We start from the raw sequence: 13,960 nt of genomic DNA on the forward strand, positions 1-13,960 counted from the left end.
TGAAATTCAGTTCAGCCTTTTATTGCTGGCATCCTTACTTGTTTGCATTGATCATGTCTGAAAGCTTCAATCAGAAATAGACTTTATGGGGAGGATACACGTTATTTATTTTCTGGACAATTGTGTTACTAGAATTGAAATAATTTGGCTTGATACTAGAAAAGCTGCACCGGACTAAAAGCTGCTTGAAATAGCAGAGAAGAGGTAAGCCAGTAAGTGGCTGAAAAAGCCATTAAATATTAAGTTGTCCACACGTGCTGGTATTTAATAGCTGTGTTAGTGTCATGGCTATTGCTGTGCCATTGAGCAGTGGGCTGCCCTCCCTTCTTGACCTGATCACGTGAGTGATCTTGGGAAGAGCAGCTTGGGGAAGAAGGCGTAGAGAAAGTAAGGGCAAAACTAGAGGTCCTCATACAGCTTTGTTTTCACTGAGTGGCCAAGGGCAAGGTACTTGAGGAAGTGCAGAAACCATTTTAGCTTGAGCCTTTTCTCTCATAAATGAGAAAATTTTGCTATATGCATTTTTGTGCTGTTAAAAACCTAAACACTAGACCTAGCTACTGTGTGCGCTTCTGTACATAACTTGCACAAACTTGTAAGTCTGAAATGAATCCAAGTTTGCCATTAGGTAATGAGACTGGCAGATGAATGAAGATACTCAGATATGGAAACCACTCACCTTTCTAATGTCTTAATTCCAGATGGATAGGATTCTTGTTAGCATGGGGAGGGACCCCCACAATATTTTCCCTCCAAAGTAGTTCTTATTTACTGTCATTCTTGTTTTAAAAAAAAAAAAGTCACAGCTACAGGGTGCCTGCTGTGTTGGTATGACACTTGTAAAAGCTTCCTTGAAATGTTCCAGTTTTTCTAATGTGTATTTTTGTTTTTGTTTCTGAACATGATACCTAGGCTATCTCCCGGCTGTGTGAAGATAAATACAAAGACTTGTCAAAAGCTGCTATGAGACGATCTTTCAGTGCTGATAATTTAGTTGGTATCCGCCGTTCTAATGCCATCCTCTCCTGAGGAGAGAGAAAGGTGCAGCACCATGAACCAGCATCCATATCAATCGGAGGAATACCACCACTCCATGCACACAAGCCAGCGGTGATGGTGTCTTCCAGCAAAAGGAGGAGAGGAGGGGTAAAATTAGCCAAGGGAGCCCAGAGCTTGAGGAGCATACTTGGTGCAAAAGACAAGACCTTTATCAAATCAACTCTCTCCTCCTTTTAATTTATCCAGAGGTGCAAAAACAAACTTCTCTCCATCTTTTCCCCACAGATGTTTGCTTACTATGTAGGCCTATAGCTGTGAACTCTTGAGGTTTTTAATAATAAGTAGTTTTAAATTTTAGAAGTTAAACACTAACCACATGACTATAGTTACAATGTTCTTCCCTCCTCTCCCCTGTCATCCAGAGTCTCACTGCATTTGTATTTCAGGCAAATGCAGTGTTAACAAAAACAAAACAGAAAATGGGACTCTTTAAAGTATAAAGCCACTCTGGAGCTGAAAACAATAGCATAGACATGTGTTGATGGTTTTTTCCCTGGTTTGGCTACTAAAAGCTGCTATTATTGGTGATCTGTTCGTAACCAAGAAGCTGCACAGCAGGAAGGAATCCCAGCTCTGCACCAACTTCACTCCGGTAAAGATTGTCAAAAGACTTTGAATGTTTTGTCTGGGGGCAGAGAGATGGTTTTATGTATTGTTAAAATATATAGGGTCCATGCTGCATTTCTTGTGAATTATGGTGCTTCTCTCATTTTCTAATACTTATTATTGCTCCGGAAGAGACGCAATCTGTATATTTTTCTGAGGCATTGAATGAGAAAGTTGGTCTGGAAACATCATCACCATCCCAAACAGTGTAGCAATCCAGTGGTAAATGGCATGTGTGCAGCACTGCTTCTCGAGTTCTACTGCAGATCTCTTGTGCTATATACAGTGGAGTTCCTAAAGCTGATATTGTGCATCCATCTGGCTCTCCTTGAGTATTTGTTTCTTGGGAGGGATTTATATTCATAACAAGACAGTAATGAGTTTGAGAATCCTGGACTACCTAACAGGGTAGATTTAAAAAAAAAAAAAAGTTCAGTTTATAATTGTCAAAAATATTTCTTTAAAACTTTTTTTCCCCCTAAAGTGAATTTTATCTTGTGCAACTGCTCTTGGGTTTTGTTCCTTCTGAGACTTTGGAATGGGACCTCACTATCAGGCTCTGAACCTGAACTCTAAACAGGATAAGTATTATTAGACTCTTCCTGTTACAAGTCTTTGTAATATCTTCCCTTCTTGGATCCAAATAGATTCTAGGCAGTTTGTCCTAGGAGCAGATCTCCCTCCAAATGGCACGGTTTCTGTGCACTTCCTCTTCCAGCCAAGGTCCAGAAACTTACACTGAATAGCAAGTCCATACGCTTTTGAGAGTGGGGATGTCTGAGTGCAGTCGGTTTGGCTGCACTCAACTGTTAAAATGATGCATAAAGTCTCTTGTGGTATGCAAATATGCCAGCCCCTGGCTCTCAAATCCATGGAACTTGGCACTTCAGGTATTGATCACAATTCAATTTTGAAAATAATGCTACATCTTCAGGTGGTTTTCCTTTCTCATGTTTGTATTAAAAGAAAAGCTAATAAACTCTATTTTAATTAAAGTTAAAGGTAAATGTGTGTTCTGTACAGTTGTCTGATTTCATTCCCCTCACAAGTATTTGGTGCTGTGCAGTTTCTTTCAAGTTACGGAAAAAGCTGGGGAGGGGGAGGGGGGGGGGGGAAAATCAGTGGTGTGCATTAGGGCCTTCCCCTTTCCCAGTACCAGCACCCTGTGTTCATTTTACTGCAGTTACTTGTGAACGTCTCTGGAGCCGGCAGCAGAGGTCATTTGGCAACTGTGAAGTGCTCAGTCTGCAGCATCAGGCAGGGCCCTGGCAGCTGGCTTCAGCTGAAGGAGTGGCAGGAGCCTTATGAAGCTGCCCAGCTATTCCCCTGCATCGCTTCCACTTGGAACTGGGCTCAGGCTGCTCCAGTAACTAATCACTGACAGTTTCTTTGCACATAAATGACCTTTAAGTAGGGTGAATCTGTCTGGAGGTGATTTTATGTTTTTAAGTCCTCCCTTGAGGAGTGCTAAATTGGAAGCTACGAGTGACCAACTCCTGGATTGACTTGTGACCTAATTGCTAATGAGCTTTTCTTTCCTTAGCACTGCCAGATGACTTCAACTTTGTGAGGTCAGTCTGGATTCACTTCACTGCGGGCTGGCACGTGGTTTCTGCAGATACAGCCATTCCGCTCCAAGGTGTGCAGGAGACTCGTGGCAGGCCCTTTACCTTTTTGCCAAAGGAGATGAAGGCTCTTCCTGCTGATCTGGCTGGCAGGTAAATGACGACTCAAGCTGACAGCTGCTTCTGCATCCTGTCTTCCAGGAGGCTGCTGCTTATAACTTAATTTTGTCTAGAGCCTTAACTGGCTCCAGTTTTTCTGTAGCTTAGCCCAGAGCACTTAGTCAATAGGATTTTGATCTGCTCAGCAGATACTAAATAGAGCTCAACTACTACATGACCTCTTAAGAGAAGGGAGAACAGCAATTCCGTTTAACATTTTAACATTCTGGTCTGTCTGAAAGAGAGCCTGGAAAACAAACCTACAGCATTTCTTCAGTAACCAATAAGAAGTAAAACTTACAGAACGCACTTGAGAGGAAGAACAGTGATACTGTTTCAGAGAGAATTCTATTTAGGTGGGTCTGTTGTGAGCTGAACTGGCGTGGGGAGATACCTTGTAACTTCTGCTATTCTTAATGTTGGCAGTTCTGTTCTTACAAAGGCAAAATAAAAATTATAATCATAGTAGGATTAAAGTGAATATTACCTACCTCTGCTCCTTCTGTTCACCTACAGGAATGACGTATCTTGTGACAGGAACGCTTGTTTCTTGCTACCCAACAGCTGAATAATATTTAATCTGTGGTGAGCTAACCTCTGGCTGCATTCAGTTCCAGGGTAGTACTCCTCAAATGGTAGGAAAATAGTTTGCTTAGACAGTAGCTACATCGTGGCCCATCAAGCATAATACAAGCATTGTGTGTTTGTTGTCCATATGGGGAGCAAATCACTATTTCTGGGCTACATCTGGCCCTTGGGATTCAGCAGGCCTCTACCTTTGTGTATGGAGACTGTGTATTTTGTTTCTAAGGGAATTTTATGAGAACTACTTCAGTGTGGGTTTGGCAGTTAAGAGGACAGGCACTTCAGGGATGGAATAAATGTCAAGAACATTGCTTCTGGATAAGAATATAGGCATCAAGACTAACCTGAGCAAGCAGAAGAGGCCACAAGAGCAATTGAGGTGAGAGCTTGCGCAGTGGAGCTGGCAGCCATGTGTGGGCAGCCCGCCCTGTTCAGAGCTCAGCACTGGGAGGGCTGCTGCCCTGTCCTGAGCTGCTGTTCCTGCAGGGCAATAGTGCAGCAGCATTGCTTAGGCCTGGCTTTCTCATGATGTTCTCTGTAAAAAAAAGGCAATCACACCAAATGCAGTGTGACGCTACAGAAGTGAATATAAGTGCACTGCTGTACTAATATACCCCCTCTCCACCCCCCCGAGTTTAATAGCTGAGGAATGCATGTGGCTGACCGTGGGTTTGTTTGCCATAGAAGTCTCAGGCTGCTGTGGACAGGCATTGCTAGAAGAAACCACCACGTTGCCTACTGCTCCTGTGATATAAGAACCCCATTTGTGAGGACACATGCTCCCTGTGCTGTCAGGTACTGTCATTCCCCATACCACCAAGTAAGTGAACTTTTGATGCGTTTGCACTATTCAACTCCAAAGGAAGCCAGTGACTACCTCAAGGGTAGCCTGAGTTTTCCAAATGGGGCATGGAATATGCGCTGTCAGGGTGGGCTCTGTGCTGCCATGCAGGAGCAGAGTCCTGCAGGTGGCTCACCAACAGCTGCCTGTAGTAATGGCCCTTCCCTTGCTTGAAATGAAAACACTGTCTTGAGGTGGCAGTGGATGGCAGCTCTGCCAAACCTCTGTTTACTGAAGAGCTGAGGACGTGGAGGCTTCCTGGAATGTGAAGGTGGTAACGCTGCTGCCAATGGGGTGCTATTTCCAGAGGCAGGTGGTGGGTGTCTTCAGCTCCTCGCTCAGTCAGCCTCTGACTGTTCTGGCTGTACCTGAGCACAGGGCGGGGAGCAGATCACCAGCATGGCGGGATCAGGTGAGTCAGGCTGCGCTGTCGGCTCTCCGTCAGTTTTATCGCTGGGCGCTGGAATGCTGCTTCCAGGTAAGAGATCCTATCTGGTGGGACCCGTGTGTGCCTACACACCTAACTAGATAGCAGAGTCCTGCACGATTAGTCACAGCGCAGCCAGCTTAACCCCTTGCTGTCCTCATGGAGTGCTCTTCCCAACACAGGAGAGTACATAGCAGATGGCAACACGGATGCTTAAATCAGCACACAACATCCTACTTGCCTAAGAGCTGTCATCCGTTTGGCCTGGCACGAACCAAAGGGCAACTCTTCAGCACCTGATCTCAGTGCGGGGTGAGGGACTGATACTGAGCAAACTGCAGAACACCAATAAAAGTTGATCGTTAACCCTCTGCCACCACTGAGGTGTGACCTTGGACCGTCAGGGAAATGCTGTCAGTGAGGCCATGGGCACCTGCTGCCAGCACAGCAGCCCTGAGGCCCAGACCAGAGCCAGGCTGCTGCCACCAGGTTGGGACTCACCATGCCTTTTTGGGTGCCTCCACTCCAGCACTGCTGGTGTGTGACAGCCCCACACCGAGGGCAGAGCTGCGTGGGGTTCAGCACGCCTAGCAGGTGAGTCTCGCACCGTGCCAGCGCAATTGCCTCACCAGTCCCATACGATCCCTGCTGATAGGAGACCAACACAGCCCTCTGGCACACTCCTCCTCCTTCCCCACAGTAAGGTTTTGTGGTAATTATTAGTCTAGCAGAAGCAAAGAAAACAACACACATTTTTTTTTCCTCATAAATAACTAATCTCTATACTTCTCTTTGAATAAAACTTCATCTTTTCACAAAATATAATACAGTTATTTTAACAAAGTTGAACAACATCAGTAACTGAAGACGCAAAACCAAGATGTAAATTACCTACAGCATATAGGGCATAAGACAATGTTCTTTCTCTCCTGCCTGTGCTTTGTTGCTGAGAAGCCAGGTTCAAATACAAGTTGACTATATTAACCTGCCATTAGTCTTGCATTTTTCAACAGGCAACAGTTTGCAGCTAACCTTGACTTTTTTCTTTTTTTTTTTAAAGATTTACATAGTCAGTTACACTTTAAAAAAACAAAACACAACCTTTGACATGTTTTTGTTCACTGTATTGCATGGTGTGTGTTTAGCTGTATCTACAAAAGGCACTATAGAAAGAGACAAGTCCAGTGAGGCGTGGATTGGATCAAGTTAGAATTATTTAATGCCCGGGATAACAACATGAGCCTACCCACAGCATCTCTGCACCTGACCTGCCCCACTGCTGAGAACACACCTGTCCCAAACCCGTATCAAAGTTCACTACGGCTCCTCTATGTACAAAACAGGCTATAATACAACTATTTACAGTTTGTAACAGAACATGGTGCAATTCTGTCCAAGCTGAAGTACTGCAACATGCTGGAGCGAGCCAGCCCTCTGTTGTAAGAGTGCTGATACCTGCATCTAAAAAGTTTCTGCAGAGTACTCCAACCCTGTGCCACCAGCTGCTCTCTACAGTGCCACAGGGACACGCATGCAGTGTCTTGGCAGTGCCTCTATCAGTAGATGTGCCATTTGAGTGGCCCCTCGCTTCCTGGGCTTTGGTTTTAAACTGAGGCGGAAAGCTCCTTGACTGAGGTGGTCCAAGGGTGTCAAGAACAACCTCAGACCCACGCTGTCCCACAGGAGCAAAGCCAGCTGCTTTTCTCCTGTGCTTGAGCAGCCAGGTCACAGTGCCACGCTTGAAAGAGGGCAAAAAGAACTCGAGTAATCACTGGGCAGTTACGTACATGACCGCTGTTTAGGGCAGGGGGAAAAGAATCACCAATCCCTCAGGTGCTTTCACGGGGGGGGGCTGAAGCCAGCCGCAGCCACCTCTCGTCCCCTGCTGCCTCTGGAGCTCCCCCAGCCTCACCACTGTTCCGTGAGGTTGACACAGGGCCCCTCAGCGTCCTACTTATTGAAGCCCTGCCGTCATGGTGGCTTAATGCCATGCACTGCTTCTGTCAGTGCCCTGCTCCTGCCAAACCCCAGGGAAGCAAAAAAGGTTTGTGGAGCTGGGGGGAAAGGAGTACGAGTGCTCTGCTGAGCTTTCCTAAGTGAACTGGTAACTCCTGAACCTGGTGCTGTCTCTGACAGAGGCATAGCTTTCAAGTAAGCAGCAAGAAGAGCTGAAATCGGCTGGCTGCTAGAGGACCCAGCTGTTTCTCAAGACAGATGACTGTCTGCCTCGGAAAACCCCCATGCACACACAACCCAGTTCAGAAACGCAACCGCCCCGGCACGGCCGGCTCTGCCACGCTCAGCCGCTGCGCTGCGTGCCCGGGCGGGCAGGCAGGGTGCTGGGGCCCCCGCCTCAGCCCAGGCAGCCTGCACAGCGCCAGGGAGACGCCAGAAACTCACCCCAACGCAGAGGCGCGGAGCAGCGCCCACCCTTCCCACAGCACTGGAGCCGGTGTGGCCCCAGCACCAGCCCTGCCCGTGGAGCCAGAATGCACCCATGCAGAGAAAGGGACCCTGGGGTCACTTGGCCCCTGGCTGCGTGGCAGCAAGCCGGGCCCTGTCTCTGCCCATCCCGGAGGCCAGGTGGCAGGTCCTCGCTGAGCCCTGTTCTACCTCTGCCTGTGTAACCCCCAGCCTGTGCAGTGCCCTCCCTCTCCTCCTGACACAGAGCCCTGCTCCCATCCTGCTGCCCGCGCCCTGCACCGGGGGCCCCCAGACCTCTCTGGCATGACACAGCTGTGCCCGGGGATGCAGGCGCAGCAGGGCGGGGGTCACCCCTCTCCCCCCCAGCCAGCTCTCCCGGCTCCAATGAGAGGCTCAGTGCCAGTGCGAGTCATTGCCTGGGCACAGGGGACACTGCCAGCCCTGCCCGCTCCAGCTCTGCCCCGCGCCCTGGTACCAGCACAACCTGCCCTGAGGCCGCAGGGCTACCTGCCCCTGCCCGGGGCTGGGGCTGCTCCGTGCCCCGCGGGCACACGTGCTCTGTCCTGGGCAGCTCCGCTGCGGCGGGGCTGGGGACACGGGGGTGGCTGTGCCACCACTCCCTCTTCTGCGGCACGGGGTCTTTGCAACCCTCTGTGGCTGGGGTCACCGAGGCTCCCTCCGGTCACACATGGGACAGTGGGACCTGCTTGTGGTAGGAGGCCATGCTGGGCAGCACCGTCCTGCCTGCCAGCGCCGGGCTGGCCTCGCCGTATGCGGCAGCACCCACAGGCTTCCTGGGCCGGCAGCAGCGGGCTGTGAAGCGCCTCCAAGACTCGAGCGTTTTGCCAGACCAGATCCAGACGCCAGAGGTGATGCCCACCACAAGGCACATGAAGTACTTGAGCATGAAGACAGCGTAGTCGGGCTTGGGGCGGTGGGGGTCCCCTGGGCAGGAGCAATTCTGTGCCCGCTCCCACGCCTCCCGGTTGTGCTGCTCGTAGATGTAGCAGGCGATGACGATGGTGGCAGGCACGGTGTAGAGCACAGTGAAGATGCCGATGCGGATCATCAGCTTCTCCAGCTTGTCGGTCTTGGTGCCACCCTGCTTGATCACGCTGCGGATGCGGAACAGCGAGACGAAGCCGGCCAGCAGGAAGAGGCTGCCAGTGAATAGATAAACCACCAGCGGCGCCAGCACGAAGCCCCGCAGGTTCTCCAGGCTCTGGTTGCCCACATAGCAAACCCCAGCCACTGGATCACCATCCACAGAGCTGAGTGCCAGCACAGCTATGGACTTGGCGCTGGGGATGAGCCAGGCAGCCAGGTGGAAGTACTGCGCGTAGCTAGCGATAGCCTCGTTGCCCCACTTCATGCCAGCAGCCAGGAACCAGGTGAGGGACAGGATGACCCACCAGATGGAGCTGGCCATGCCGAAGAAGTAGAGGAGAAGGAAGACCACAGTGCAGAGCGCAGGGCCCGTGGTCTCGTAGTGGATGTGATGGTGCTCGGGGTTGCAAGCCACGTTGGCATGGCCTGCCACCAGCCGCACGATGTAGCCCACGGAGACAAAGAGGTAGCACGCAGAGAGGAAGATGATGGGGCGCTCAGGGTACTTGAAACGCTCCATGTCAATGAGGAAGGTGGCCACGGTGGTGGAGGTGGACAGGAAGCAGAGGATGGACCAGAGGCCAATCCAGAAGGTGGCGAAGGTCTTCTCGTCCTGGGTGAAGTAGGGCTGGTAGCAGGGCATGGCGCAGTTGGCCACCTGCCCGGTCCTTACACGGTTGTACAGCGGATGGGACTCCTTGGAGATGGGGATCAGCGGCGCTTTGCACTTGCAAGTCTGCCCGCACTCTGTCCCCGCGGGGCGCTGCCCACCGAGCGGCGTCAGGTTTTTGGCTGCGTCCTTGGCCGGGCGCGTGGGCTTCCCGAAGAAAGGCGGCAAGGTGGTGGCCTCCGTGTGGTTGTAGCCCATGCAGAGCACCTCGGTGTCCCCCAGCACTGGCAGGCTGTCGCAGCTCATCCTCTCGGGCCAGGCGAAGCCGTACTGCTGCATGATGGGCGAGCAGCCCGCCTTGGCCCGCTCGCAGACGGAGCGGCAGGGGGGCAGCGGCTTGGTGTAGTCAGGCAGGCAGATGGGGGTGTACATGCTGCAGAGGAAGAAGCGCAGGTCCGGGGAGCACTGGATCTCCACCAGCGGCCAGAACTGGTGCACCTCCAGCCCGGCCTCGTCCTGCGTGTCGTGGTTGAACTGGTTGGGCATGTAGGTGAGGTTGTAGCCGATGCCCTTGCACATCGGCACCGTGATCTCCTGGCACACCAGCGCCTTGGAAGCGGCGCGCCCCGCCGCCGGCAGCCCCAGCAGCAGCGGCAGCCCCAGCAGCAGCGGCGCCGGCAGAGCCCGGCCGCCCATCGCCGCCGCGCTCCCTACCGCCGCCGCATGCCCCGGGCGCCTGCCCCTGCCGCCGCCGCCGCGCCGAGAGCGGGGCCGGGAGCGGGGCCCCGCGGGACCGGGACCGGGACCGGGACCGGGACCGGCGCCGCCGCCGCCGCCGCCGCCGCCGCCGCCACCTGCGCTCTGGGGCGGCCGGGAGCCCCCGCACCGCGCCGCGCCGCGGGCCCCGCCCCGGCCCCGCCCCGCCCCGCCCCGCCCCGCCCCGCCGGGCTCCCCGGGCCGCCCCCGGCCCCGCCGCCGCCGCCGCCCCCGCCCCGCCGCGGCAGCGCCCCCCGGCGGGCCCCGGCCCCGCCGCCCCAGCGCAGCCCCGGGGCCGGGCGCGCTGCGGCTGCCGGCGGCACAGCGCCAGCCACGCTCCGAGGGGCTCGGGAGCCGCAGGCCGCGCACCGACACGCGCCGTGCCCACGCGTGCGTTTGGCGCTGTCCGCCTGGGAGCCGGACAGCTCGGTTTGTAAAACAGGCAGAAGCAAAGCTCGGCTGAGCCCCCTTGGCACTTGGCTGCACGCCGCAAGTTTTGGCAGCTCTGAAGCTGTGCGGCACAGCGCTACCAGTCACGTGCCCCGCTGAACACAACTGCACATCCCTGTAGCAGGAGTCATAACTTTTAATTCTCCTCCACCATGAGTTTCTGTGAACTAGCAGCCCAGCAGAAAGCAATCACAGACAGTTTCATTACGGCTTTCAGTTGATTATCCAAATTACAGCTGAGAGCAGAGGGCAGCCTTTTTATTATCATCATTGCTGTACAATTAGAAAACGCTGATGAAGCTCTGCAAGAGCAGAAATTCTCGGTTTTGCCGGTATTTTTCATTTTTATAATCATTCCCTTGGGCAATATCTTGGTTTGATTTGACACACAATGAGTAACAGGTACGCAGGGGGGAAGGGAGAAGATAAGAAGGGGAAAATGGGGCAGCTCTTCATTTCAGCTAATCTATCAACCCTTGTAGCCTGGTTGAGGTTTCGCCTCGCCTCCAGATGTATCTAATTCTCAGAGCCTGGCTGTAAATAATGCTGCATTTGCTACACTGGGGACACATAAAATCCAATTAAGAGACAGGTAGACATCTGTTGGCTTGCTCTGTGCTTCTGTTTCCTTTTTGGTTTTATGAATATGTAGCAGAGCAACCAGAACAGGATTAAATATGGTGTAAGTGCAAGTACAGTTGATGGGCTTGTTATTCATCTCTACAGTACGGCGCGAGAGTACAGTGCAGTACGTGCATCCAGCACCATTAGTGACAGACGCTGCGCCTGCACAAAACCTACTGTGCCAAATCCTGGAGACAAAAGAAAAAGTGTTTCTCACCCCTAAGACCTTTCTGCCATTGTTAATAAACTACAAATTATTAGGAAATTGCTTTACCTTTAATCCCTGTGCAGAGGCGTTCATGAAGCTCCACCACGTCAGACAGGTCTGCTCGGATGCCTGGCCTGGCCCTGCTCATGGCTCCAGCCTGAAGGGCAGGGGCAGGGGCTGGCAGTGCATCCTCACGGACGCCCCTTCCACTCATCGGTGCATTTCCAGCTGAGATGAAGTGGTTTCTGGTAGAAACAAAGCGAAAGAAGATGGTAAGTATTTCTGCTTTTGGTTCTTTCTCTACTTTATTGTCAGCATTCACTGTTTACCGCTACCAACTACTTTTGTGAAGGATACCGTGGCTTTTAAAACACTTCAGGGAAGGGCTGAGCGAGCTTCCTTGGCAAAGGCCAGCTGTTGCTCTTGCCCTTGTTGGAGAACCCAGCAGACATCTGCAAAAAGCCTTTCAGCCCAGGCTGTGGGCAGGGACAAAGCTGGGAGCAGCGACCTTGCTGTACCCAAGCCGGGTTGGAAGCACAGCCCTGCCACAGAACCCGTGAGCCGACCCTGGCCCTCAACCCCTCTTGCTTGGCGCAGCAAATCCCGGTTTTGCCTGCGCTGCTGCCAAGTCCCAGGCTGCCAGGAGGGAGGTGACTCGGGGCTCCTGGTGCCGGCGGGCAGCCTGTCACTCACCCCAGCTGGAGGCCGTGCTAGCTCAGGCGCTGCTTGAATTAGCAGTGACCCCTGATAACCACGGCTTAGCAAGGGCTGCGGCGGCTTCCAGCCCTTTGCGTTCCCACCTGAGACATGAGGCCTTGGGCTGCCAGCACTGCAAACCCTGGCACCGAGACCAACCTGCCAGCCCCAAACCCAGAGCGGGGGCCCTATAAGGGACCATGGTCCCTGCCTGCTGGAGGGACCTGGCAGGCAGAGGCACAGGGTGATGCTCTGAGAGCGGGCAGGGCAGGCAGAGAATTGCTGCCAGCACGTGCAGCAGGACCCTGGCACCCGAGTCCTACCCAAGTGCAGCAGCAGCGGGGGGGCAGCATTTTCTCATGAGCTCAAATGATTTGAAAGCTGTCGGCTGGGGACAGGAATTCAGATTTAAATCACTTGAATGCTTTTCACCATGAGAGCCTTGCTAAACTTGAAAACCCTAACCTGCATCACTACTGTTTGTTTTTATATCTACCTGCACGATTACACATTGTAAAATACTGTAAGAAAACAAACCCATGCCAAATTGGAGTCATATTCAAGAAGCTACACAGCACTGGACACTTTCTGAGTGAATTAATGCAAAACCTGGTTTCTAACAGTGACACGGATTGTACCAACAGCTGATGGGAGTGCTCTGGTTTGTAAAATGCAACCAAAACTTCAGATAAGGAAGATTAATGTAAAATTGGCAAGAGCAGCTTACTTGAAGCTCATCTTGCTGGTCTTGTCAACTATTACTTAATATTATTTATGTGAGCACATAAGAAGCACATGATTAGCTTTGTTGGTCTCCACAGGGACTGGGACCGGGGTCTGTGAGGCATGCTTGGCGCACAGAAAGGGTGTTCCTGTCCCAAGGTGCCACCACCACCACCGCGCACAGAAGGCAGAGGCGGGACTGGGGCCATGGCCCAAAGGGTCGGGGTGGCAAGGAAAGGTCCCTGCCACCCCACAGCCCAGCCCCCAGCACCACAACCACACTGCTCTTCAAATCTCATGGCGATTCACACAACGCCAAGATGGGGAAGAGGCAGTGAACTTTGCACTTGGTTTTCTTGGTGGGCATTTTGTAGCGTCAAACTTCTCAGATGCGTACCTTCTGAAACACATCGCACCATCCTTTGCCCTCCCCCCCAACTGCTTTATTTTTTTTCTTTTTTTTCTTTTTTTTTAACATTGGCCTTTGAAAACAGTCCCCATAGTGAAGTTGACATGATAAATTAGTATGGCCCTGGCAAAGCCCTCACTCTTCATTGGGCAAATACTTATTTATGGACTTTCAAATTGTGCCGTATGTAACAACATGGTGAGTGACTTTCAAAAAACCTCTACCATTTATTGACCTCATAGTGCCTAATGGGTCCTTCAGAGCAATTAGGATTTATTGTGTTAGTGTCTATTGTGTATAGAGACCATTTCAAAAACATGTGTTATTTACCCAGAAGGCAGTAATGACTGTTTAAATACATAGTTAGACTGTTTCTGAAATGCTCGCCGCTCCATATATTGCAAAGCAGTTACTCCAAGGATTTTTTCAGAGTTAAATAATTTGCTCTGCTGGGATTTCCAAGCAGGGTGATTGTACTGCACACCATTTGCATGCTTATAGCTATAAATGCATCAAGCTCTCAGGAAAGATGCCAAAAGAGCAACTCTGAAGCATGAAATCTGAGATTTTTTCTTGACCAAGGGGCCAGCACTGGCCCCTCTAGTGGTCTGAGCAGCTCAGGCTGTTTCCCAGCTGAGAGCTGTGCATTTCCTGCAGACCACCAGAATTTTGCCCTGTCTGATCTGAATGTCCACCAAAGGAGACTTTAAT

The 13,960-nt window shown here is 51.8% G+C and overlaps 2 protein-coding genes and 1 long non-coding RNA gene across 6 annotated transcripts in view; 1 reads left to right on the top strand and 2 right to left on the bottom strand.

Moving 5' to 3' along the window:
- CCNYL1 (cyclin Y like 1) overlaps positions 1–2,660 on the top strand; it is a 42,917-nt gene extending 40,257 nt beyond the window's left edge. For all 4 annotated transcript variants that reach the window (XM_068685995.1, XM_068685996.1, XM_068685994.1 and 1 more), the window contains one exon: positions 913–2,660. In XM_068685995.1, the coding sequence (XP_068542096.1) occupies positions 913–1,029 (117 nt within the window). In that variant the 3' untranslated portion in view covers positions 1,030–2,660. The remainder of the gene's footprint in view (positions 1–912) is intronic.
- A 1,040-nt stretch (positions 2,661–3,700) lies between these two features.
- On the bottom strand, positions 3,701–13,960 carry LOC137858385 (uncharacterized). The gene is made up of 3 exons (XR_011097689.1): positions 11,779–13,960; positions 11,488–11,666; positions 3,701–4,509 (listed from the first exon to the last, which is right to left on the bottom strand). It is a non-coding gene; the product is annotated as an uncharacterized lncRNA (long non-coding RNA).
- Positions 6,304–10,235, bottom strand: FZD5 (frizzled class receptor 5). Its single transcript, XM_068685991.1, has one exon. The coding sequence runs from the start codon at positions 10,077–10,079 to the stop codon at positions 8,349–8,351; it is 1,731 nt and encodes a 576-aa protein (XP_068542092.1). The 5' UTR covers positions 10,080–10,235; the 3' UTR covers positions 6,304–8,348.

This window comes from Anas acuta, chromosome 6 (genome assembly GCF_963932015.1).
Source record: "Anas acuta chromosome 6, bAnaAcu1.1, whole genome shotgun sequence".
Lineage (NCBI taxonomy): Eukaryota > Metazoa > Chordata > Aves > Anseriformes > Anatidae > Anas > Anas acuta.

Coding starts and splice junctions, on each gene's coding strand:
- FZD5 (XM_068685991.1), bottom strand. CDS start 10,079: ATGGGCGGCCGGGCTCTGCCGGCGCCGCTGCTGCTGGGGCTGCCGCTG.